This window comes from Lissotriton vulgaris, chromosome 10 (genome assembly GCF_964263255.1).
Source record: "Lissotriton vulgaris chromosome 10, aLisVul1.2, whole genome shotgun sequence".
NCBI lineage: Eukaryota > Metazoa > Chordata > Amphibia > Caudata > Salamandridae > Lissotriton > Lissotriton vulgaris.
In genome coordinates this window covers 656,691,541-656,717,195 of record NC_141698.1, presented here as the reverse complement: position 1 = coordinate 656,717,195, position 25,655 = coordinate 656,691,541, and the positions used below count along the sequence as shown (strand labels likewise).

Genomic DNA, 25,655 nt, shown 5'->3' with positions numbered 1-25,655 from the left:
AGTGCAAGGGAGTGCTAGGGAGGGCAGAGTGCAAGGGAGTGCTAGGGAGGGCAGAGTGACTAGGGAGTGCAGAGTGACTAGGGAGTGACTAGGGAGTGCAGAGTGCAAGGGAGTGCAGAGTGCAAGGGAGTGCGAGGGAGTGCAGAGTGACTAGGGAGTGCGAGGGAGTGCAGAGTGCTAGGGAGTGCAGAGTGACTAGGGAGTGCGAGGGAGTGCAGAGTGCTAGGGAGTGCAGAGTGACTAGGGAGTGCTAGGGAGTGCAGAGTGACTAGGGAGTGCTAGGGAGTGCAGAGTGACTAGGGAGTGCAGAGTGACTAGGGAGTGCAGAGTGACTAGGGAGTGCAGAGTGACTAGGGAGTGCAGAGTGACTAGGGAGTGCAGAGTGACTAGGGAGTGCAGAGTGACTAGGGAGTGCAGAGTGACTAGGGAGTGCAGAGTGACTAGGGAGTGCAAGGGAGTGCAGAGTGACTAGGGAGTGCAAGTGAGTGCAGAGTGACTAGGGAGTGCAAGGGAGTGCAGAGTGACTAGGGAGTGCAGAGTGACTAGGGAGTGCAGAGTGACTAGGGAGTGCAGAGTGACTAGGGATTGCAGAGTGACAAGGGAGTGCAGAGTGACTAGGGAGTGCAGAGTGACTAGGGAGTGCAGAGTGCTGAGTGACTAGGGAGTGCAGAGTGACTAGGGAGTGCTAGGGAGTGCAGAGTGACTAGGGAGTGCTAGGGAGTGCAGAGTGACTAGGGAGTGCTAGGGAGTGCAGAGTGACTAGGGAGTGCAGAGTGACTAGAGAGTGCAGAGTGACTAGAGAGTGCAGAGTGACTAGGGAGTGCAAGGGAGTGCAGAGTGAATAGGGAGTGCAGAGTGACTAGGGAGTGCAGAGTGACTAGGGAGTGCAGAGTGACTAGGGAGTGCAGAGTGACTAGGGAGTGCAGAGTGACTAGGGAGTGCAGAGTGACTAGGGAGTGCAGAGTGACTAGGGAGTGCAGAGTGCTAGGGAGTGCTGAGGGACTAGGGAGTGCAGAGTGCTGAGTGACTAGGGAGTGCAGAGTGACTAGGGAGTGCAGAGTGCTGAGTGCAGAGTGCTAGGGAGTGCAGAGTGCTAGGGAGTGCAGAGTGCTGAGTGCTAGGGAGTGCAGAGTGACTGCAGAGATTAAGCTATTGGCAATGTAAATGACAATGCCATTTATTTATCTGTTTTCAAAACCAACACATAAATACAAATTTTGTCATTTACAATGCCAATAGCTCTAACTTTTCCAAAGGTGAAACCATTGCATTGTAAATGCTTGTTTTTAAATGCAGCCTGTTTTCCTTAAAGGAAAACGAGATGCATTTAAAAACAAAAAAATAAAATATTTTCGTTTCATTTTTTAAGGACAGGCAGTGGTCCCGGCCTGCCCTTGAAAAATTATTTCACATGGATTTGCAAAGGGGAAGGGGTCTCCTGGGGACCCCTTCCCCTTTGCAAATGCCTTACCACCTACTTGAAGTAGGTGGTAATTGCGAGTGTTTTGCGACCGCAATTGCGGTCGCAAAACATTAGTAAATTGTTTTGAGACTTGCTATTTGGAAGGGAACGCCCCTTCCAAATAGCGAGTCACAAAACCTATTTAGCGAATGGCAAAAAAAATTTGACTCGCTAAATAGGCTATGTACATGTCCCAATATGTTTTTGAATGCAAAAACGAGTACCAATATGTTTTTGCATGCAAAAACGGGTCATACATCTGGCCCTCAGTGCGCATGTGTTAGCTGGACTGAGACTTATTTAGTTGAGTTAAAAAAAGGTGCAAACCCTTTTTACCTTTATCAGATACTTTGTCCTGTTCGAGTTAAGACCTGCCCTATATTTGTTTGGACAGACAGATGGGTGGTAACTACTTTATTTTGAGTTGCAGGAGGAGAAACCTTCTGCAGATTCTAGCAAATGAATAGGTACACAACAGGACAAAAATCAAACTTGTAGAAACTACTGGACAAAGGCGTTCAGGTACAGAAGAGCGGTACTAATTAAGTCAATTCCTATATGGATGAAAATAAATAATGCCACAAATAAGAATGCATATGTGTGCTGATGTTGAATTATCCATGTGGTCCCCAACTGGCAAATTATTTTAACCACTATTACAGGCAACCTCATTTAATCACAAAAGGAAGTGCATGGGACACTAAGAAGGTCGTCTTAAGCAGCTGTTCAAGCATCAAGTGAGCACAGCCAAATAGCAGCAAATAAGATTAGGGCACTTGCAACGGCTTTGGTTTCGGCATGGTTATAATTCAATGTAATGCAATCTAATTCCTAAGTAGCAATGTTATAACTAATATCATTAGGTGATGTTGTTTGTTATACAAGTGGCAATGCCACCTTTCCACTGCATATCACTCACTACAAAGGAAACCTAGCCGCAACTGTAACATTTCTGGGCCTATTGGTTTTGCATCATAACTATTTTTGAGCTTTACTAATATGTATTCATTTACACTAACATGAATTTGTTTACAGTCTACGTAACTAACCTTAACGGCCTTTTAACATTTTTTCTGTCAATAATTGAATATATGTCTTCACTTTGGATGTGCGGGCCACACAGCATGATCGATGCGAGCAAAGGGGTGCAAACAACAGGGACATTCCACTAGACATTGATAAAAGCGAAGTTGTCGGACTAATGATCAATATGGTGGTAGAGATGCGGTGTAAGGGCATTAACCAAAAGCCAAGCTTTGGGATCACTGTGAGCACAGGTCATGCCCAAGAGGTACTGCATAGGCTGTACAGGGCATCGATGCAGGTCCGCCCAGCCCTAGAGGTACTGTGGAGTGGGTTCGGGAATAAAACACACATCACATCTACAGGTCATTTCTTCTATCCCAATGCCGCCGGGGAAAAAGTCCCAAGCTACACCCAGCGTAACAGGACATGGTGAAAAGAAATGTCTGTACCCACTGGGCGCAGCTACATATAATGGCCAACGGATACTTTATTCTCCATTACAGGCAGAAAAACAGGGATGAAGGCTCTGTAGTGCACGTACATAGAGGGTCTGGCTATAGACCAGGCACTTCAGTCTTGGATATCGGCTGCAGTGCATTGCACTCAGGATCATGCAGAAAGGGAATACAACATATCATAAAAAATCCAGGAAGCTGAATGGAAAAGGAAATCTATTAAATGAATGCTATGTTTCTCTACAATCCTAATGAAGCAGCCATATGTAGCACTCAAAGGGAAAGGCTGATTAACAAGGCGCAGGTGCACTACACAATGGGACACGTTAGGCACCTGTATGCACTGTATCTAGCTGTGTCCACTGTCCATCTATTGACCATGCCATTTTTTAGGTTTCTAATAATACTGTACTGTATTGTAATTTCATTTATACAGCATTTACTACCCCTGACAATGCGTCAAAGCACTTTTCTGCGAGTAGCACGCTACTCCGGAGCCAGAAAAGGATTAGTGGTGAATTACTCTAGGGAAGTATGAAATTAATGTGAGCAGTTGTCATAGTCTGCTTTTGGATTGAAAGGAATAGTGGAGGGACAAAAAGGGAAGGGTTTGCATTTATATAGCGCTTGCACCCCTGATGAGGCGTTGTAGCACCTTCCGTCGAGTAGCAGGCTACTCTGGACCCCAAAATGATAAATGGTGAATTAGAGTAGGAAAATATCAAATTAATTTGATTTTAGGGGTGGACATGGTAGTTTGTTATTTCGATTGTAAAAGGAATAGTGGGGGATGAAGAAGGAGGGTCTAGATTTTTTTTTTTAGTTCATTGAGGTAGGGGGGGTTTGGAATGAGTAATGGGGAGGTGGAGAGCGAAAAGGTCAGAGGGAAGGGTTTAGAACGGCTTGATTGGGAGATCGGAGTAGTGAAAGGTATGAGAGTATGCAGGGAGGCAAGGCCGGACTGGCTGCAGCGTGCACCGGGCGTTTGCCCAGTGGGCCAGAAGGGTAGGGCTCGGTTTTGTACCGGTTGGGGCCGTATTTGTTGCTGGGGGCCCATTTTGCAGCAATGCTGAAAAATCGGCCCCTTGTAACAAAAGTGCAGCAGCAGTGTTCCCACCAGGGGGCCGGTCAGACGTAATTGCCAGGGCTGGTTTACGATCCCAATCCGGCCCTGCAAGGAGGGGTAGAGGAGGGAAGAGTCTAGAAAGGGTTATTCTGGGGATCATAGTAGGCGTATGGGGTTTGGGATTAATGGGAGAGTGGAGGTAGAAGACCTATTGAGAGAGGTATACACAGCCATTACAAATAGAGACATTATACCATGCAGTGTTTGCAGGAAGTGGACCGTGTTACAGATATATATATATATATATCTACACATAGAGTCATTAAAAGCCTATCATCGCTCCATGGAATACCTTTAATTTTCCTGATAAAATCCCCGGTGTCTCTGATGTAGGTGGGCAGATCCTTTACCAAGTCCTGCAGGAAATAGTCAATGTATTCTGTGACATGTTCTGCCACCCCTGCCATTGCAGAGATGATAGGTCGGCCGGGGACTGTGACAACCTGTTTGTGGACCTTCGGCAGAAGGTATAGTTTGGGCAACACTGGACACTCAACATGTAAAAATTCGAATTCCTGTTTGGAAATCATGCCTTCTCTTTTCCACTTATGTAGCAATTTTTTTTAACATTTCTCTAGCATCAGTGTATTGTCTCATAATAGTTCGAGAATAGCAAGACAAGTCACTAAGTTGCTCTGTAGCCTCCTCAATGTAAGCATCCTGTGGCCAAATTACCACGTTGCCCCCCATGTCTGCGGTAGTGACAATGATTTTATAGTCTGCCCATTCTTTTAGTAAGTGAAAGGTATTCTAGTTCATTCTTACTCATATCTTTTCTTGTGTTTTATTGTATGATGTAATTGTTTCAGGTCCTCAGCCACTACATCCTGGAAAATATCAATTGAATCCCTGGGCATAGTGGGAATAAATCTGGATTTAGGTTTGAATGGACTGATGTTGGCTCCCACTTGTTCCATTGATGCTGCCCTTAATTCATCTTGGGTTGTGGCCAGGTCCGTATCAGAGGTGTCATTTGTGGCTAGCTGATGTATCGTTAGAAAGGTTTTGGTATCCTAAGCTGGTAATCTCAAAGATTTGTAAGCAACTGTAGTATTATCAGATGGTTCCTTATCATTCAAACCTTCCTTAATACTAACATTTTTTTTGAGTTTGAGCTTTCTGATGTAGCAATAGACATCCACTCGGGTTTTAGAATAGTTAAAATCCGAAACCGGGCAAAAGTTTAAACTGAGGCTCAGCAGTTGTTTTTCCGCCTCTGTAAGGGTAATTGATGATAAATTGATTATAGCATTGTCATCTATTTCTTTTTGCGCCAGTACTGCTTTTTTTGCTTTTTGGGCGGTTTTGCGCTTTTTTCGGCGTTCCCCCCTCCTTTTGTTACATCTTGCTCTTTTTGTTGCTGTTGATCCCTTTGTTGCTGTCGGATCCGGGGCCTTAGTGTTTGAAGTCGATCCGACACTAAAAAAAATCAACCTCCTCTCCTAAATCCAGAATTCGTGAACTGGGGTCCCATGTACTGCAAACCCTCCTCATCGGATGACGGGCCACTGGTCAGTGTTTCATTATCACTTGATTCAACATTCGAATCCGATACCATAACATTTGTGGTGGAGGTGGAAGCCCCTCTTTGATTTGCCACTTTTGTCTGCTTCGCTTGTTGTGCAAACTTTGTTTTTTTGGCATGATCAAATTTACGGGCGAAAGTGTAAATGCGTCCTTGAGCATAGTCTTCCTTGTCTCGGGCGAATTTGTAGACTTTTCGCGCCTTTATTTTCTCCTCCTGTTTGGCCAGTTTGTCTTCAATTTCCTTGCGTGTCTCAGTGATGATATCATTTGGTTCGAATTTTGCCAGTAACTCATTAATCTCGTCAATTTCTTTCATTAATAGTTCTCGGTCAATGTTGGCATATTTGACAAGAATTTGTATTAATTTCGCCAAAGATTCCAGGTTGGTATGGCCCCATTCCTTCAGCATGCCCGGGTTGGGGTTGTCATAGCTGGGCGCTAATAAAATGCGGAGCCCCCGCGGGACACGATTTTCCTCCAAGTACATGGTGAGTGATTTGTGTTCCCACCATTTAGACATTTCCTGGTGCTTGCATTTTTCTAGGCGTTTCAGGGCAATTTTTATTTGGTTTTCATTAGAATTGTCATTTTCACTGGGTTGATTTTTGTTGCTCGCTCCAGAGCTGGAAATCACTTTCGGTAGGTTTGAGAAGAGTGCAGCAGCCGCCGCATCTCTCCCACGTAGAATCTCAGCTGACATGGTGGTGAACTCTTAATAACTTAGAAGATCACAAACGCGGTAAAAGACCCGAGCTGAGTTGTGCTCCCAGAGTCTTGCCGCTAGTGCCGTTAACTCCTCCCTACCGTAGAAAATGTCAGGAACACTCAACGCCGGGGTTTTTTTTTACGAGCAAAACGCCTTTTGATGTTAAGAACGGCGCCGCTGTCCTAACCTCTCGACTCGAGTCACTTAATCCATCCAAATACGGGGGCTGCCGTTGAAGAATTTCTTTAGCAGAACGAGAAAAGACTGATTGCACACGGCAGCCGGCTTTTGGGGAGTGGATTTGCCTCAGAAGCAATCACCTTCCGAATTTGAATACATCAGCTGCAGTATCCCACCACGCCGCCGACGCGATAGAGAAACCACGCAAATCCAGCGTTTCCTTTGGGCACAGGTATTTATTAAGATCGAGTTACCAAAATCTGACGCGTTTCGGGCATCCGCCCTTGCTCACAGATCGTCAGTCAATGAACTGTTCACCATTTAAATAACAACTGTTCCTTAGTTTTTTTCAGGCACATTTTTTTCTCTAACCACGTGATAGTGAAGAGTGAGGACATACTACTCAGTAAAAAACATATAAAGTCTGTCTACCAAAACATTTCAAAAATTTCACAGGTTGGTGCTTAATGTAAAATGGATAAAAACAAATAACAGTTAAATCCATATTGACATTAGTCTGAGCAATATAAGCAGAAAAATGTATATTTAAAATATGTAAAAGCATGAATGCAATGACCAAAAAATTATTATTTCATTACTGTGTTAGTCTATACTGGTTGTTATTAGTGCAAATAACGCATGAAGATCGAATGGGCAAATAACGAATTGAGCTTAAATGTGCAAAATTCCGCATTAAAGTGCCACAAAGTTTTGTGCAAAATGCCAAACGATTGAGGTGCAAGATTGCAATATGTAAACAATCAGATCTGGAAACCTATTTAGTATAAATACCAAAATAGAGTGCAAATCTTGTTGTGTAAAGTACGCAATAGTGTATGGACATAGGAATAAATATATAAATATATAAAATAAATAACTAAATTCCTATTAGTCAGATATGACTTAAACTCAGTACATGATTCAGAGTATCTGCATGAATGCAGTAATGGTCATGTGAAATGCTTAGTGCTCAGAGTGTTAATAAATAGTTAGCACAGCTAAGTGAAGAATATCATATGTTGGAAGTAAACCAAATGTACACACTGTTATGTCTATGTCCTCATATCAAAGTGTAAAAAGAAGTGCATTCCATTAAATACAAAATTGGATTATATATATATATATTCATACCCCCTGATGTAGTGTCGAAGTTTATTTATGGATGAATAGCATACTACACTATAGGGCTGGAAGGAGTGTGGGTGGTGGTGTCCCCTAGATTGGATGCGTCTGGTTGGTGTTGGCGATGGCTAGAGCTGTGCTGTCATCTGTTCCTGTGCTTAAGTGTGAAGTGAAGTGATAGAGAGCTTAAATTAATAATATTGGTGTGTCTGGATGGACAGCTGTGGATCAGACTATGGCGGTAGTTCATAGGTGCTGTGTGAAATATGGAGCAGTGGACAGTTTTCTGGATAATTTATCTCCCCTATATGACACAGCGCAAGGAATCATTAATGTCATCCGGACCTCACATTAACATCCTTGAGCTGTTCAGCAAACAGGCTCTTCAGTTGGACAACTGCAAGCCACTGAGAGAATGGGGGTACAACAAAGCAAATTGACTGTAGTTCCAGTGCATGTGAATTGCACCCCGGCATGGTAGAAATAATTTTCTAATAAGGGGGAAATAAGCAAGTCTTCTGCACACACTAGAAGAAGTATATTTCCAGATACTCCCTACTGTTCCACTAAATGACAAATAATGGGATAAATTAATACAAGTGTTTATAAATATGGAGAAGTGAGAAGACTAATTTCCATGACTACCAAAGATAAAACTGTTGTTGGCTTTCCACTCATCACTTCGGAGACAGATCTGTTATTCTTATCGCACAATTTATGTGGTCATACTCACATGAAGTGCCCACTTTTGCAATTGAAAACATCAACTGTTACCAATAACTTGCCTTCCAAAGATGCGAGAAAGTTCTTCAACCTCAGCTTCCATCAGCAACTTATAAAGAACTTGACGCAAGAAGGAGACTTTTGTTTTATCCAGCTCACTGAACTCTATTACCTAAGCAAGGAAGGAAAAAAAGCTATTTTTAAATGATTTGGTAATTTTACTGCACCCGTTTTATATGTATTTAATAAGAGAAAATCTTAAAATTATCCAATTTAATAAATGTCAAAGAAATATGTCATTGGCCAAGTACAATTTAGCTGCCTTGCAAAATAGAGATTATACTACATCATTTTACAATACACCATTATCTGAAAATCTCCCCTCTGCTTTCAACCGTAAATTAGGGTTTCACAGCTTTCCTGCAAACGTTCAATTACTCTCAATCTGAATTATGGATCGCTCACAGCCGGCGCAAAAGAAAAAGTGCTTGCAGCACCCGTGATGATAGATAGAACAGTGAAAAACATTACATCAATATACAATACTCAGAGGTAATTTAAAAAGTAGTAAAATCGTAGAACTGCCCAATTAGGTGAAATATAAAATTAATGCCAGGTGAACCAGTGTCAACACTCATTAAAGTCATTGTTAGATGTTAAAGTGACAGTATTAAACGCATTTTGTAATTCTTTAAACTGAATTTGAGAAAGAACATGAAAGAAGTTATTCTTGTTTGACATTGCTGGCTAAGAATAAAGAGGCACCATTTTATAAGCCACTACTGACAGGGTAATAAGAGTGCTGCAACCACCCCTTCAAGGCCCCAGGCATGGAAAACAAACAAAGAGGGGACCAAAGAAGGGGGTAAGTGATCTATTTGAAAAATCGAGCTTTGTGGTCAGGCTGTGAATCATCACTTATATGTGTAAGAAAAGAGGGGTATCCCCGACTAGAGTTCCTAATTCGGGATAGGTATAGTATTTGAAAGAAAGATAATTAGGAACTGGTTTAAAGAGGAGGGCAGGGACGGACAATTGACAGCAAGAACTGGCAGAGAGCAAGATGTGTGATACAAAATTGTGACTTTTATTTTATTCAAATGTTATTCTAATAAAAAACATCATTATTTTATTATAAGTACTTGTCATGTGCATATCTCCACTATACATGTGACTTTTTAATCTACATATGTACACATATTATTGCATCCTATATACATTTTAGAGTAGTTCATTTATGCTAGAAAGTGGAGTACAATATTGTTTCAGCACACTGTACATAAAAACATGGCTAGGTATGACATCTACGCGCGTTTCGGCTGAGGGCCTTCATCAGGGAGCCATGTGGGTATCCAAATGGACCTATACATATAGAAAACTATAAACAATAGTGGTGCTTGTCAGTGTCCTTGAAATGCCCTGAAATATTTACATGTTAAAATACAGAGAGAAATATCATGTGATACATTTGTACAGTGATGCATGACATGACAGTAATGCCTATAAAGAGTCTCAAACCTGTCCTAATATTTACAATTATATACAACTGGGTGCTCATTTAAACTGGTACAATTCTGGTCTTTTTGTATTGCTGAATAGCAAGCTACAGTACGGGGGCTATGAGATAGGGACGGACACATGGGGTGGTTATTCAGACAGCTTTCTGAGTAATAAATACCCCTTTACAAAAAGACACAGTGCGCTAACAGTGTGCAGGTAGGAATAGGCAGATGAAGGTTTGGGAGTGTGCGAGTGGGGGGAAGAGGGGAAAAAAGGGAGGGAAAACGGCAAGATGGGGACATGTGAAGAAACTTGTATGTACCTGAGTAGATCGATGGTGCCGATTCTCACAACAGGGGAAGGGGGAGAGAGAAGACTGGACCTACGAGGTACTGTGTGATTAAGGCTTGAGCGCTGCAAACAGACATGATTAACAGATGAAATTTAGTAATTCACAGAAATGGAGATACAAAGAGATTAGGTAAAAGAATTACGTGATGAACGAGCGAATACCTGTATTATTTGTCTATTTTCGTGGACCTTTTGTTAAATAGGTTAGCGCTTCAATATTGTTGAGCTGTTAAATGAGAAGAACAGGGGGGCGAATTTTATGAGTCATATTGGTATTTAAAGATTCAAAGAGTGGAGCAACGTGGCAATATTACCTGTAGAGATAGTCTTGTAAAATTACAGGGTATACATATTCCAAGCGCATAGGAGATATTACGCCGGTAACCTAAATGTTAGAAGACATTTATGGTAAATTGTTAGTGGTATTAGCTCGAGAGGGGAGATGCTGCCAATCATGGTGCTAGAGGCGCAATAAATACCTGTAGGGTGGGCTCATAAATTCTCTGGGTGGGGGTCTTTTGGACGTTTCTTGTTGTATTGACAATCTGTATGTCACAAGGAATATAAGTGGTGACAGCGTGTTAGGATGGCATGCTATTTATAACAGTGGTGTTAAACAGGTATTTGTTTCCAACTGATTACCTTTAAGTTGCGTCCACTGTATTTTGCAATTAGGGGTCTGTGTGTTTCTAGCAGCGCTGACAATCTGTATGCCAGAAGGAATATAAGCAGCGCATTAGAACGACGTATTGTTCTAAAACAGCAGTAAAAAACGGGTATATATTTGAAGCTGGTTACCTTTAGACCGCGTCCACTATGTCTTCACTGGGGGTCTGTAAATTTCTAATGTTTAGTTGACTGTCATATTGGAGGCGGTGCGGGGACAATCTGTGCAGCAAAAAATAGAGACACAGAGCTAACAGTTATTGTTAGGCTGTGTTTGGGGTAGCGTAAATGGGCGCTGTTTAATCGAGCATGGACCTGTACCAAGGGTGCTTACCTAATACTTGTCTCTCGTTCGCATTCCGATTGTGGGGTCTGCTGGCGTCTGACCTGGTAGGGCCAAGGGTTGCAAGGAATAGAAGGCGCCGATCGTATATAAACCCTTGAGGTCGATTTCAGTGGTTGGCGCGTCTAGAGCGGCCTCGAAATCGATGACGGACTATGTTGCACGACGTCCTGTAACACCACTGAAAATTGGCGGACATATTGGAAGGGTGAAAGGAATAATGGGTTTAATTCTTATGCGTTTGTACTGATCTGCAAGGGAAATTTATATTGATTTGCTGAAATAAAAGAGCAGACAATGAACAGAAACATGAAGTTTCTAAGTAGGGGGGAAAGTGGTTGGCACGTCTAGAGCGGCCTCGAAATCGATGACGGACTATGTTGCACGACGTCCTGTAACACTACTGAAAATTGGCGGACATATTGGAAGGGTGAAGGGAATGATGAGTCTAATTCTTTTGCGTTTGGTCAGATCTGCAAGGGAAATTTATATTGATTTGCTGAAGTAAAAGAGCAGACAATGAACAGAAACATGAAGTTTCTGAGTAGGGGTGAAAGTCAATGCCTGTCCGAACAGATGGGACTTTGGGTCATCTTTTTAACCATAGTTGTATTTCAGTACTTGGTCCCATGGGATTTCGTTATTCATGCCGTTTTGATAGGTGTTTAAGGTGAAAATCCAATATACTTCGCGGCATTTGCGCACCTGTGTACTAAGTGTGCCAGACGTTTTATGGATTTTTTCCAGGATAAACCAACGAATATCGTTGGGGGTATGTTTGGCTTCTTGGTAGTGTTTGACTAGGGGGGCCTGTGTTTTGCCTGTGCGAATGGCTGATCTGTGTTCTGACAGGCGTGTGGACATCATCCGTGCTGTTTCGCCTAGATAGCCATTGTTACATGGGCAAAGTAGGAGATAGACCACATTGGTGGTTTTACAATTGGTAAGAGTTCGGGAACGGATGTTGCAGTTATTATAATTTAGCTCTTTGGTTTCTATTGCAAATTCACAGGCAGCACAATCCAGGCACTTGTAGTTGCCTATTACTGGGCTTAAGTCAGTGAGCGTTCTTTGTGCGGAGGCTGTTTTGTTAGGTTCCATTCTTGATCTTACTACCAGATCTTTTAGGTTTTTGTTTTTCCTATAAGCAAACATTGGCTTGGGGAGTTGGTTTTCTTTCGGTTTTGTTGCATTCAGGATGTGCCAATTAGAGAATATGATGTGTTGGAGCTTCGCATTCATGGTGGAGTGTCTGGTCACAAAGACCATTTTGGATTGTGGTTCTTTGATTTGGGGTGTCAATAAGTGCTGTCTGTCAAAGAACCTTGCTCTTTTGTATGACTCGCGTACTAGACGTTTGGGGTATCCACGAGATATGAATTTGAGTTTCATATCAGTTGCTCTTCTGTCAAAGTCTGTGACTGAAGAGCAGTTCCTTCGAACCCGGAGGAACTGACTGAAAGGGATGCTAGACTTTTGGGTTTTAGGGTGGTAACTAGTGTAGTGCAGTAACGTGTTGCGGGCGGTCGGCTTCACATACAGGTCTACACTGATTCGGTTGTTCTTACTAATGATGTTAATGTCTAGGAACTCAACACATGTTTGGCTAGATGTTACAGTGAAGTGCATGTTTTTGTCACATAAGTTAAGCCATGACACAAAGGTGGATAGTGGTTCTGTTTCTGACGTCCAGATGAAAAAAATATCATCTATATAGCGAGCCCATGATGAAATCGACTCGCTAAAGGGGGCAATTTCATTGTAAATGAATTTGGACTCAAATTGGGCCATATAGATATTGGCTACAGTTGGCGCGCATGAGGCACCCATGCTGACGCCCATGGTTTGTTGGTAGAGGGAGCCATTAAAGTCAAAGGTATTCTCTGATAGTACTATTTTTAGGCAATCCAGAATGAAATTTTTTGGACAATCAATTTGATAAGTGTCAATGAACCAGGAGACAGCTTGGACGGCTCCTGGTTGCGGAATATTTGAATAGAGAGCCTCTATATCCATAGTTGCTAGCCACTGCTTGTCAGGGTTAAAAGTCAGAGATTCCACGATATTGATGATATCTCTCGTGTCCTTGACATGGGACGGAGTTTTAGGTATATGGGGCCTTAAGATGGTATCAATGTATTTTGATAGAGGCTCGGTAATGGATCCAATGGTGGAGACTATGGGTCTGTATGGTGGGTCATGACTGTTTTTGTGTATCTTTGGGACTCCATATATTGCTGCCATTTGGGTTGGCGAACATTGAGAAATTGCCATTCCTTTTCGCAGATCACATTATCGTCAAGGGCTTTAGTTGTTAAAGACAGAATCGCCGATTGAACTCTTTTAGTGGGGTCTTTTCGGACTGGGATATAGTGGTCAGTGTTGTGTAATAGTTTCTCCATGTTCAATATGTATTGGTTAGTGTCTATTACCACTATACCTCCCCCTTTGTCGCAACATTTGATTGTAATGTCTTTATCTGTTTTTAGTTCTACGAGTGCTTGGTGTTCCTCATGAGAGATGTTGTAACTGGGAGGGGGTATATATTTAGTGGCCGCTGTGAGTTTGTTGTACACTACGTGCTCAAATGTAGCGATTTCCGGCGATACTTGTTCTAGGGTGGGTAGAAAGGTAGATGCCGGTTTTAGACCTGATAAATTGGTGGAATTTTCTGCTTCTGTAGTATTGGCCTCAAAGAAGTTTTGAAGTCTGATCTTCCTGAAGAAGGTCATGAGATCTTTGAACAGTTCAAATCTATTGATGTTGCAATGAGGGACAAAGGACAGCCCCTTGGTTAATAGCTTTTCTGTAATGGGGGAGAGGGGTTTGCTGCTTAAGTTGAAGATAGGTATTTCTTCTAGTCGCGCCAGTATTGTGCATGGCGCGTCACTAAGAATTGGTTGGGGTTGGAGTAGATTGCTGGAGCTTCCTGGTAGTTCTGGGGGGGAAGTGAACACGGAGGAACTGACTGAAAGGGATGCTAGACTTTTGGGTTTTAGGGTGGTAACTAGTGTAGTGCAGTAACGTGTTGCGGGCGGTCGGCTTCACATACAGGTCTACACTGAGGCGGTTGTTCTTACTAATGATGTTAATGTCTAGGAACTCAACACATGTTTGGCTAGATGTTACAGTGAAGTGCATGTTTTTGTCACATAAGTTAAGCCATGACACAAAGGTGGATAGTGGTTCTGTTTCTGACGTCCAGATGAAAAAAATATCATCTATATAGCGAGCCCATGATGAAATCGACTCGCTAAAGGGGGCAATTTCATTGTAAATGAATTTGGACTCAAATTGGGCCATATAGATATTGGCTACAGTTGGCGCGCATGAGGCACCCATGCTGACGCCCATGGTTTGTTGGTAGAGGGAGCCATTAAAGTCAAAGGTATTCTCTGATGGTACTATTTTTAGGCAATCCAGAATGAAATTTTTTGGACAATCAATTTGATAAGTGTCAATGAACCAGGAGACAGCTTGGACGGCTCCTGGTTGCGGAATATTTGAATAGAGAGCCTCTATATCCATAGTTGCTAGCCACTGCTTGTCAGGGTTAAAAGTCAGAGATTCCACGATATTGATGATATCTCTCGTGTCCTTGACATCACTTGACAAGCTCTTTTGGGCACATTGTTCAATATCTCCTTTCCTCAAACGCTGAACCATTTAAGCAAAGAATGGGCTCTTGGATGTTTGACAAAGGGCCCTAAGAAAGCTGCATCCAGAGTGGTCATCATTTTGCCTTATTATCAAGATGGCAGCTACCAAGTATTCAGGAAAACTACCACCAATTAAAACTGGTCTGATTCCTAACGCTGGCAGGGTGCCACTGGCAGAGCGAGAAAGAGGATATGTAGAATGGAGGACTTGGGGAGATGCTACACATTTACTTGAGCATCTTGAGATTTGGTTGCCGAAAATCTTCTTCAAGACCCACATAATATATGCCACCGCCATCAATTGGCAGGTAAATATAGTAATATTAAAATGAAAGTAAAATGAACAACAATGAGTGTCACATTAGACAGCAGTAGGAAAAAGGCCCACTTGGAGGTCCATCTTTGGATGGTTATACTTAAAGAAGATTAAATAAAAATAATTTCCAACCTTCGAGGAGAGTCAACCACTTGCTGCTCAACTGAAACTGTTGCTTAAAAAATATAATATGCTAGACCACTCTTGAATTATAGAATTGAAACTCCATGGACGTGAAGGGATGCAGATTTATAATCCTCAGAAGGAACACAACAGTCACAGTGATACACAAGCAGGAAAGGCAATTTGTCACAAACAAATGTTCTCTAAACAATTCTCTAGTTAGCCAACAATAACATTCAGAATCTAAGTTTTAGCAACTTCATAGAAAAACATTTGGAGGCAAAATAGGCACACTTGCAGATGTGTGAAAAGGTTAAGGCAAGATGTGGGTAAGCTAAAAGAAGACAATGTGCAGTCTAATTCATTGCTTTTAATGGACGTTTATTAGCTGGTAGTTCAACAAAAAGTGAAATTTACAGACACAGAGTTAGGGATTAGGCATGATCTTGACTATCTTAAGCGCTCATCAACCAATCCAGAAAGAATCAAATGGAAGGTTTTGTGGAGGCATTATACTGAAGCTCTTTTCTAATCATGGAAGTATAGATGGTGGAGTAGATATGGTGCACAGAACTCTATGTCGAAACCACCTGCAGGACTTCTAACCTAACAAGTTATTATTTGGATGCTACAGGTACCCGAATCGATTATTTTTCATGACTATGCCCCAGGGATGAGAACACAGAGGAAAACCTTTTTTTGATGATGACCAAAAAAAAAACATTGAAGGCAAAGGAGATGATGGACGGAGTGCTGACACTTTTCAAACACTCACTCCCCGTCACAGATCTGGGTTGACTCCATCATCATTCTTTAGCTCACTTTGCCACCCCAGTTCAGACACAGCTATATGTAAATCAGTCTTGACCCTGTGCCTCATGGGAACAGTCCAGCCCGAACTGCCAAGCCATGTCTTTCCTGGACCGGAAACAAGCATCCTGGGAACGGTTTCGGGCTAACATTGAAACATGGAAATTAAACATGCCATCATACATCAAAGACATTGGAGAATTGACCGCACTTTCTGGCAGACAAACTTTAGAAGGCTCAAAACAAGAAATACAGCTACTACGTTATTTTGACTACTTCAATGAAAGCAACCAATATTTTTAAGTAAAGTGCTGAAGGGTTGTTTTCTATGATATAATATTTGGCTGCTGCCGCCCCCATCTTGTGTTAGAAACACTGCCTCACTAGCATAATCCAGCACAGGATGGCATCGTCAATTGGAGCATGGAGGCATGTCATTACAGTCTTAATATTAAGAGCTAGATGCACAAAGCCATTCTGCAATAACAAGTCATGTGATTTGCAAAATTACATGGTTCTGGACTGCAAAATTGCTTTAAAATATGTACTTAGTCACTTTTAAAGTCAGAAAAGCCTTTCTGACTCCCAAAATGGACTAAGTCATCCATATCAAATTTCAGTTGGGAAGGGAATGGCATGAGTCAGTGGTTTGCAGAGCAGTTGCAAGCCATTGATTGGTCCACATCAAAGGATGTGGTAACTAATGCAACATGCATTGGCATAGCCAATAAGTCTCACCTTTCAGACCTTATATGAAAAAAGAAAAAAAATGAATGATAGAAACATTCCTTACCTCCTTAGACCTCGCTCCCTTTCACATGAACCAACCATAATTACCTCTGAGTGAGCCGCGAAACTCACGGCCACGCTCCCCACGTAAAATAAGAGTTTCAACCCTAAGAAAGCTGCATCCAGAGTGGTCATCATTTTGCCTTATTATCAAGATGGCAGCTACCAAGTATTCAGGAAAACTACCACTGACCAATTAAAACTGGTCTGATTCCCAACGCTGGCAGGGTGCCACTGGCTGAGCGAGAAAGAGGATATGTAGAATGGAGGACTTGGGGAGATGCTACACATTTACTTGAGCATCTTGAGATTTGGTTGCCGAAAATCTTCAAGACCCACATAATATATGCCAGCGCCATCAATTGGCAGGTAAATATAGTATTATTAAAATGAAAGTAAAATGAACAACAATGAGTGTCACATTAGACTCAGGGCCACATATACGATAAATCAGGTGAAATTTTGGAGGTGTTTAGGAAATTCTATCAAGATTTATATCAGGAGGAAGCAGGTGTAGAGGCCCCAAATATAAGCTGGCTAGACATGGGTAGTAAGCTAAAACAGGCCCAGATCGAATCTCTGGAACAAGATATCACAATGAGGTATTGGAAGCTCTGCAAGACCTGGCAAGCGGAAAGGCCGCGGGCCCAGATGCTATACTGGTAGAGCTATACAAAAGTCTAAGGGAGGAAACAACACCAATGCTTTTAGATCTATTTAATGGCGTTATGAATACTGGAATAATACCCGAGTCCTGGCAAGAAACAAATATAGTGATCTTTCACAAAAAAGGGAAACCAAAGACCAACCCGGGCTCCTACAGACCAATATCATTGATCAACAGTGACAACAAGTTATATGCAAAAATTATGGCCACTCGTGTGGGGAGGGTCATTGCGTCCTTGGTTTCCCCCTGGCAGCATGGGTTTATCCCAGGGAGGGGAACCACAGATCATATTAGGAGAGCTATCACCTTATTTGACATCGGTGCTGCTAGGGGGGAGGAGGTTGCAATGATCCTCCTCAATGCGGAGAAGGCATTTGATCGCGTCAGATGGAGTTTTCTATGGAAGGTTCTGGAGGCAAGGGGATTTGGTCCTAGGTTCTGTCAAGCCATTCAGGCTATGTATTCATCACCTACGGCAAGAATTCAATCAATGGGGGAAAGATCAGATAGGATCAACATAACAAGGGGTACGAGACAGGGTTGCCCATGCTCTCCAATCTTGTTCGCGCTCTATATAGACCCCTTAATCACACAATTAATGAATAGTGCGGTTATTAAACCAGTAATATCAAATGGGTATCAGACTAAACTTCTCGCATATGCGGATGACTTAGCAGTCATCACAAAAGACCCAGAGTCAGCTATGAGGGAGGTAGTTAATACAACCGGTCAGTTTGGAGATGTGTCGGGTTACCGACTAAATGTGGACAAAACACAAATATTATGTTCCAAAAAAATAGCCAAGTTGGACGGTAGATACCTAGAATCTGTAGTTTACTTGGGAATAATAATAAATGCAGAACCAGGAAGAATAATTGACAATAATTACACACCGCTTATCCATTCGATGGAAACAGAACTAAAAAGAATGGATTCATTACAGCTGTCATTGATTGGGAGGGCTAACGTCATAAAAATGACAATGATTCCCAAGGTGCTTTACAAATTAAGGTCATTCCCATTTAAAATTGATGAGATTATTAAGAAGATTGAGGTTATATTCATGAAATTTTGTGGCAATATGGTAAAATAAGGCGATCTAATAGATATATGTCATTACCACAAGATAGAGGAGGGTTGGGATTGCCAGATATCAAGAGCTATCATTTCGCATGTCTCCTAACAGACATGGCTATCCTATTTCATCCGGGGGGCCCAACCCTCAGGCAGGCGGTGATACCATCAATTTTTCAGCTATTGGTGGGAAGTGAAGCCGTAGGGCTCTTATTAAGGAGAACTCATAGGAGCTATTACAAGGAAATTGGATTCAAGACGCTTGAAGACGTATGGTATATATGGAAAACTGTTAAAAAAATCCTAGATATACCCACTATCCATCACAGCACACCGCTTTGGAACTCAACACTCTTTCCAAACCTTAGTAGGGATGGAGCGTGGAGTCATTGGGAGAGTCAGGGCATTGTGGAGTTGGGGCAAATAATGATTAGAGATCACTGTAGGACACTTGAAGAACTTACGCAACATTATTCACTACAAGGTTATCAAGAGTTTAAATGCCTACAGATTGTCAATAGAATTAAATCAATTAGGCCACGTATCACTTTGCTGGGGAGATTTGAATTAATTGAGTATCTGAAGTCGGGGGGCCATAGAATTAGGGATATATATATAAAATATTTAATGATGCAACGATAGACGATATAGGAAAAATGGAAACCGCCGGTTCCAAAAAATTGGGGGATCCCGAAGTAGATCTTGATAAGGCACTAGCAATGGATAAGAGGTTTCTGCGCTCTTCGAATCTCAGGGCCCAACACTACAAAACACTGTTCAATCTATACTATACTCCGGAAAAATTATTCTCTTGGGGGAAAACGGCAGATAGTAACTGCCCCATGTTAGACGGAGACCTGGAGGGTCGGCCGAGGACAAGGGGAGAGGCCTCCGGTGAGGGCCGTCTCCAGCGATCGTACAGACAAGTAACTTCCCCCCCACAGATGGACACCACACAAAGCTAAGGTTAACGCTCTTTATAGGCAGTTCTTGAAGTAAGGTAGTACGGTACAATGAGATCAGGACACGAGGATCCTCTCAATTCTAGTCTCTGGAAGGGAAAGGGGGTAGCGGGACAGTCTTGTTACCAATCTGGTATTGAGATGAGACGATGGTAGCTCACAATCCTCGAGCTCGGCGTTCGGGAAGGTCGGGCCGCGGCAGCGCCAGCAGGTCCCGGGGAGGTCGTAGGTAGCAACGGGCCGCGGCAGCGCCAGCAGGTCCCGACGAAGATGATGGTTGCAAGAGGCCGCGGCAGCGCCAGCAGGTCCCCACGAGGATGAAGGTTGCGACGGGCCGCGGCAGCGCCAGCAGGTCCCACGAGGATGAAGGTTGCAGAAGGCCGCGGCAGCGCCAGCAGGCAGGACGACAGTTCACAAGGCAGGGCTGCGGCAGCGCCAGCAGTCCGTCAAGGATGAGTTCTTCACGGTGTCTCTCGACTCCAGGATACAACTGCCTTCCTGCTCTGGAGCTGCCTCAGTTATAGGTCTGGCGCCCTTTGATGTCCGGACCCTCGCACTTGGAGGTCGGGAGGTCTGGGATGAGGGAGTCCAGACACCCAGCAGGGGGGTGGAGCCAGCGCCCGGGGAGGCTGGGGGCGATCGGCACCTGGCGGGGGAGAGCCATCGACACTCCTTTCTCCCATTGACCTGCCAAGTGGTCCGTTCACCTCCTGGGTGGATGGTGGTGCCGGGATGTCGGGGCCTGGCCAGGCCCAGGGTTGGGGTCGAGCTGAGGCCACGCGGCCTCGTGGTGCAGTGTCCAAGATGGCGGCTGGGCCGGGCAATGGTGCTGACGGTGGCCCGGGCCAGTGATACAGAGATGTCCGGGTGCAGGCGTCCCGTAGGGGACCGGTTGCGGGTGGCTTCTGTGGGTAGCACCTGGAGAGCCGGTGTCCGGCCCTGTCATGCGGGGAGGGAGCGAGCCCTTCATGGGGCCTGTCCAACACCCCAGATGTGGAAATGGTCCAGCCGATCTTATACATATGTTCTATGGGTGTGAAAAACTAAAAAGTATTAAAACTGAAATAGTGCCGTTTTTAGAGGGGCTACTTGACGTCAAAATTAATCTATCCCCTACTCTGATAATTATTGGATGTGATGTGAAATTAAATATGTGTACTGAGGCCGAAGCTTTAGTTTTCATCTCTGTAGCAGTCCTTAGGATTTTAATAAGTGCAGCCTGGAAGGATACAGAAGCTCCTACTTTTCAAATGTGGATGTGCAGAATGTTGGGTATACATAACATTGAGGAAGCACTATATGATTTAAAGGGAGCGAAGATAAGGGATATGGGTAAGCGACTTTGGGCCCCAGTAGCTACTTGGAGGACAGCAAAAAGGTCAAATGAATGATTTACTGGTATTGTAGTTATTTAACCTGTCTATTGATTACTGTTTATTGTTTATTATTCTTTCTGTTCTTTTATTGATGGTATAATTTTACGTATCTATTTATGTTTTTATGTACGCATTTATGTATATGTATTTTCTGGTATGAACTCTCAATAAAAAAAATTTTTTAAATTTAAAAAAAAAAGAGTGTCACATTAGACAGCAGTAGGAAAAAGGCCCACTTGAAGGTCCATCTTTGGATGGTTATACTTAAAGAAGATTAAATAAAAATAATTTCCAACCTTCGAGGAGAGTCAACCACTTGCTGCTCAACTGAAACTGTTGCTTAAAAAATATAATATGCTAGACCACTCTTGAATTATAGAATTGAAACTCCATGGACGTGAGGGGATGCAGATTTATAATCCTCAGAAGGAACACAACAGTCACAGTGATACACAAGCAGGAAAGGCAATTTGTCACAAACAAATGTTCTCTAAACAATTCTCTAGTTAGCCAACAATAACATTCAGAATCTAAGTTTTAGCAACTTCATAGAAAAACATTTGGAGACAAAATAGGCACACTTGCACATGTGTGAAAAGGTTATGGCAAGATGTGGGTAAGCTAAAAGAAGACAATGTGCAGTCTAATTCATTGCTTTTAATGGACGTTTATTAGCTGGTAGTTCAACAAAAAGTGAAATTTACAGACACAGAGTTAGGGATTAGACATGATCTTGACTATCTTAAGCGCTCATCAACAAACCCAGAAAGAATCAAATGGAAGGTTTTGTGGAGGCATTATACTGAAGCTCTTTTCTAATCATGGAAGTATAGATGGAGTAGATATGGTGCACAGAACTCTATGTCGAAACCACCTGCAGGAATTCTAACCTAACAAGTTATTATTTGGATGCTACAGGTCCCCGAATCGATTATTTTTCAGGAATATGCCCCAGGGATGAGAACACAGAGGAAAACCTTTTTTTGATGATGACCAAAAAAAAAACATTGAAGGCAAACACAAGGTGATGATGGACGGAGTGCTGACACTTTTCAAACACTCACCCCCAGTCAATGATCTGGATTGAATCCATCATCATTCTTTAGCTCACTTTGCACCCCAGTTTAGACACAGCTATATGTAAGTCAGTCTTGACCCTGTGCCTCATGGGAACAGTCCAGCCGAACTGCCAAGCCATGTCTTCCCTGGACCGGAAACAAACATCCTGGGAATGTTTTTGGGCTAACAGCCCTCATCAGCCAGGCTAGCTTGAATCCAGTGGCAAAGTGAGCAAGGGACCCACGTCTGGGCATACCCTGCCAACTTAGGGCGAACAAAGCAAACACAAGGAGATGATGGACGGAGTGCTGAAACTTTTCAAACACTCACCCCCCGTCACAGATCTGGCTTGAATCCATCATCATTCTTTAGCTCACTTTGCCACCCCAGTTCAGACACAGCTATATGTAAATCAGTCTTGACCCTGTGCCTCATGGGAACAGTCCAGCCCGAACTGCCAAGCCATGTCTTTCCTGGACCGGAAACAAGCATCCTGGGAACGGTTTCGGGCTAACATTGAAACATGGAAATTAAACATGCCCTCATACATCAAATACATTGGAGAATTGACCGCACTTTCTGGCAGACCAACTTTAGAAGGCTCAAAACAAGAAATACAGCTACTACGTTATTTTGACTACTTCAATGAAAGCAACCAATATTTTTAAGTAAAGTGCTGAAGGGTTGTTTTCTATGATATAATATTTGGCTGCTGCCGCCCCCATCTTGTGTTAGAAACACTGCCTCACTAGCATAATCCTACTATAAAAAACAAGGGAACCCTCTAGGTAGGCAAGGACCTGGGGTATCAACTTTTACGAAAAACAACGGCCCTTGACACAAAAATTGAAGATTGTAATAATTATAGGCCACGATGTGCGCTATAACAACAAGAAAGTCCAGCCGGACTTGCAAATGTATTCAATAATTCAATAATCAGTTTGAAGAACAATAAACCAGTGGGGGACAGTCCTGTATCCACAACGCTTACATAAACTTGGAGACAATACAAACACATGGGATATATCAGGCAAGTAACCAAAAATGGAGCAAGGAAAGGAAACTCTACAATGTGCTTGCTTCACATATGCAGGGAACAAAACAGATTATGCACCTAATAGTGAACTAGTGTTAAGCCCACATATCATGTCGACGGCGTTTCGATCCATTCAAGAATGGTGGATCATCATCAGGACTACCATTGTCTGCCTGATTAAAAGCATTAGGACGAGGAGAGCTGCCACAATAAGTCCAAGGCGCTGGGGTGGAATTGGTCACAGCTAACTAGCCGTAGAGTGCTGGCGTGCTTGTGCCGAGTAACCTGGAGGGGATGAAGCAGTAGGCTCGGCACCGCAGTTAAAAGGGTCTGAAGTTAAAATATCAGGATAGTGGTGCGGGGATCCTGGTAGCGCTACAGCTGGGGACGTCTCCTGTCGTTCCATCGAGGACGAAGGAACCTACTCAGCTCTACTAATAGCCGAACACACGGGTCCCCTACTCCCTTGAACCCCCACCGGCTTTACAGATCCGTGCCTCATATTCGAGACGCGTCGCATCCTTGACCATAAATCCACGTGGCAACTTCCATAAGTTATCGCCCCCAGCTGTAGCGCTACCAGGATCCCAGCACCACTATCCTGATATTTTAACTTCAGACCCTTTTAACTGCGGTGCCGAGCCTACTGCTTCATCCCCTCCAGGTTACTCGGCACAAGCACGCCAGCACTCTACGGCTAGTTAGCTGTGACCAATTCCACCCCAGCGCCTTGGACTTATTGTGGCAGCTCTCCTCGTCCTAATGCTTTTAATCAGGCAGACAATGGTAGTCCTGATGATGATCCACCATTCTTGAATGGATCGTAACGCCGTCGACATGATATGTGGGCTTAACACTAGTTCACTATTATGTGCATAATCTGTTTTGTTCCCCGCATATGTGAAGCAAGCACATTGTAGAGTTTCCTTTTCTTGCTCCATTTTTGGTTACTTGCCTGATATATCCCATGTGTTTGTATTGTCTCCAAGTTTATGTAAGCGTTGTGGATACAGGACTGTGTCCCACTGGTTTATTGTTCTTCAAACTGATTATTGAATTATTGAATAAATTTGCAAGTCCCGCTGGACTTTCTTGTTGTTATAGCGCACATCGTGGCCTATAATTATTACAATCTTCAATTTTTGTGTCAAGGGCCGTTGTTTTTCGTAAAAGTCACTAGCATAATCCAGCACAGGATGGCATTGTCAATTGGAGCATGGAGGCATGTCATTACAGTCTTAATATTAAGAGCTAGATGCACAAAGCCATTCTGCAATGACAAGTCATGTGATTTGCAAAATTACATGGTTCTGGACTGCAAAATTGCTTTAAAATATGTACTTAGTCACTTTTAAAGTCAGAAAAGCCTTTCTGACTCCCAAAATGGACTAAGTCATCCATATCAAATTTCAGTTGGGAAGGGAATGGCATGAGTCAGTGGTTTGCAGAGCAGTTTCAAGCCATTGATTGGTCCACATCAAAGGAAGTGGTATCTAATGCAACATGCATTGGCATAGCCAATAAGTCTCTCCTTTCAGACCTTCTATGAAAAAAGAAAAAAAATGAATGATAGAAACATTCCTTGCCTCCTTAGACCTCGCTCCCTTTCACATGAACCAAGCATAATTACCTCTGAGTGAGCCGCGAAACTCACCACCACGCTCCCCACGTAAAATAAGAGTTTCAACCCCCCCACATGTGACACAAGCTCCAAGCCAGCATCATAGAAGCAATAATCTGCACGTAAACGTGTGACTGAGTTACACAGCGTCACACATACAGGGGCTGTATGTACACTCTACCAGCCGCTGAGAATGTGTCAGATCAGTTTCTCATTGCGGTTCTTTCGGTCTTGTTAGCTAATTAATGCACACGTGGAGACAAGTTTACTATCAGTGATACTCACTGGCCTACAAACAATTATCAAAGACATTTGCTGCATGTAAAGGGCATTGTATGACTGGAGTCGTCGTTACCGACCTGGCCTGTACTGTGGTGATGCTCACTCTGTCACTCACACTAGTGCCAAAGCTAGACACTTATAAGGTCCCAAAGGGGAGCCCTATTGGCTACGCCACTCCATCACCTGACACACAACTGCCAATCATTGCCCTCAGCATCCCATATGTATCACGTCCCTTATGTGCATCACTTTGCCTCATAAGTATTTCAAGTCCTGTACATTCACTAGCCCTACATACATTGTTGCTCCCAAAATTCAACATGTGCCCCATATGTCTCAGGGCGCACCAATAGGTATCTCGGTGCCTGTATGCATCACATGTTATGTATAGGCTTTCCCGTTTTCATTTTCTGTTTTTGGTAAATTCTGTTTTTTTTTTTTTTTTACAGTGTATTCCAGTGATTTCAATACCTTAAAAAAACTGTGGTTATCCGTGGTTACACATTTTCTTGCCGTTAAAAACAACAGAAACAGTGTTTTTCCTGTGTATATGGAACGTTTTGCTTTTATTATTGCTTGCATTCTGCAATGATAGGGAATGGTATATAGGCAGTGTACTACAGTGTTTATGGGGTCCAAACACATTTTACAAGTCAATCTTATTGTAGTACAACATACAATACTTCTTCAGTGA

General features: G+C 42.9%; 1 protein-coding gene across 1 annotated transcript in view; it reads right to left on the bottom strand.

The window, feature by feature from the left end:
- The window catches only part of NOM1 (nucleolar protein with MIF4G domain 1), a 285,471-nt gene that overhangs the window by 26,769 nt on the left and 233,047 nt on the right, over nt 1-25,655 (bottom strand). The window contains exon 10 of the mRNA XM_086941491.1: nt 8,390-8,499. Coding sequence (XP_086797617.1) covers nt 8,390-8,499 — 110 coding nt within the window. The remainder of the gene's footprint in view (nt 1-8,389; nt 8,500-25,655) is intronic.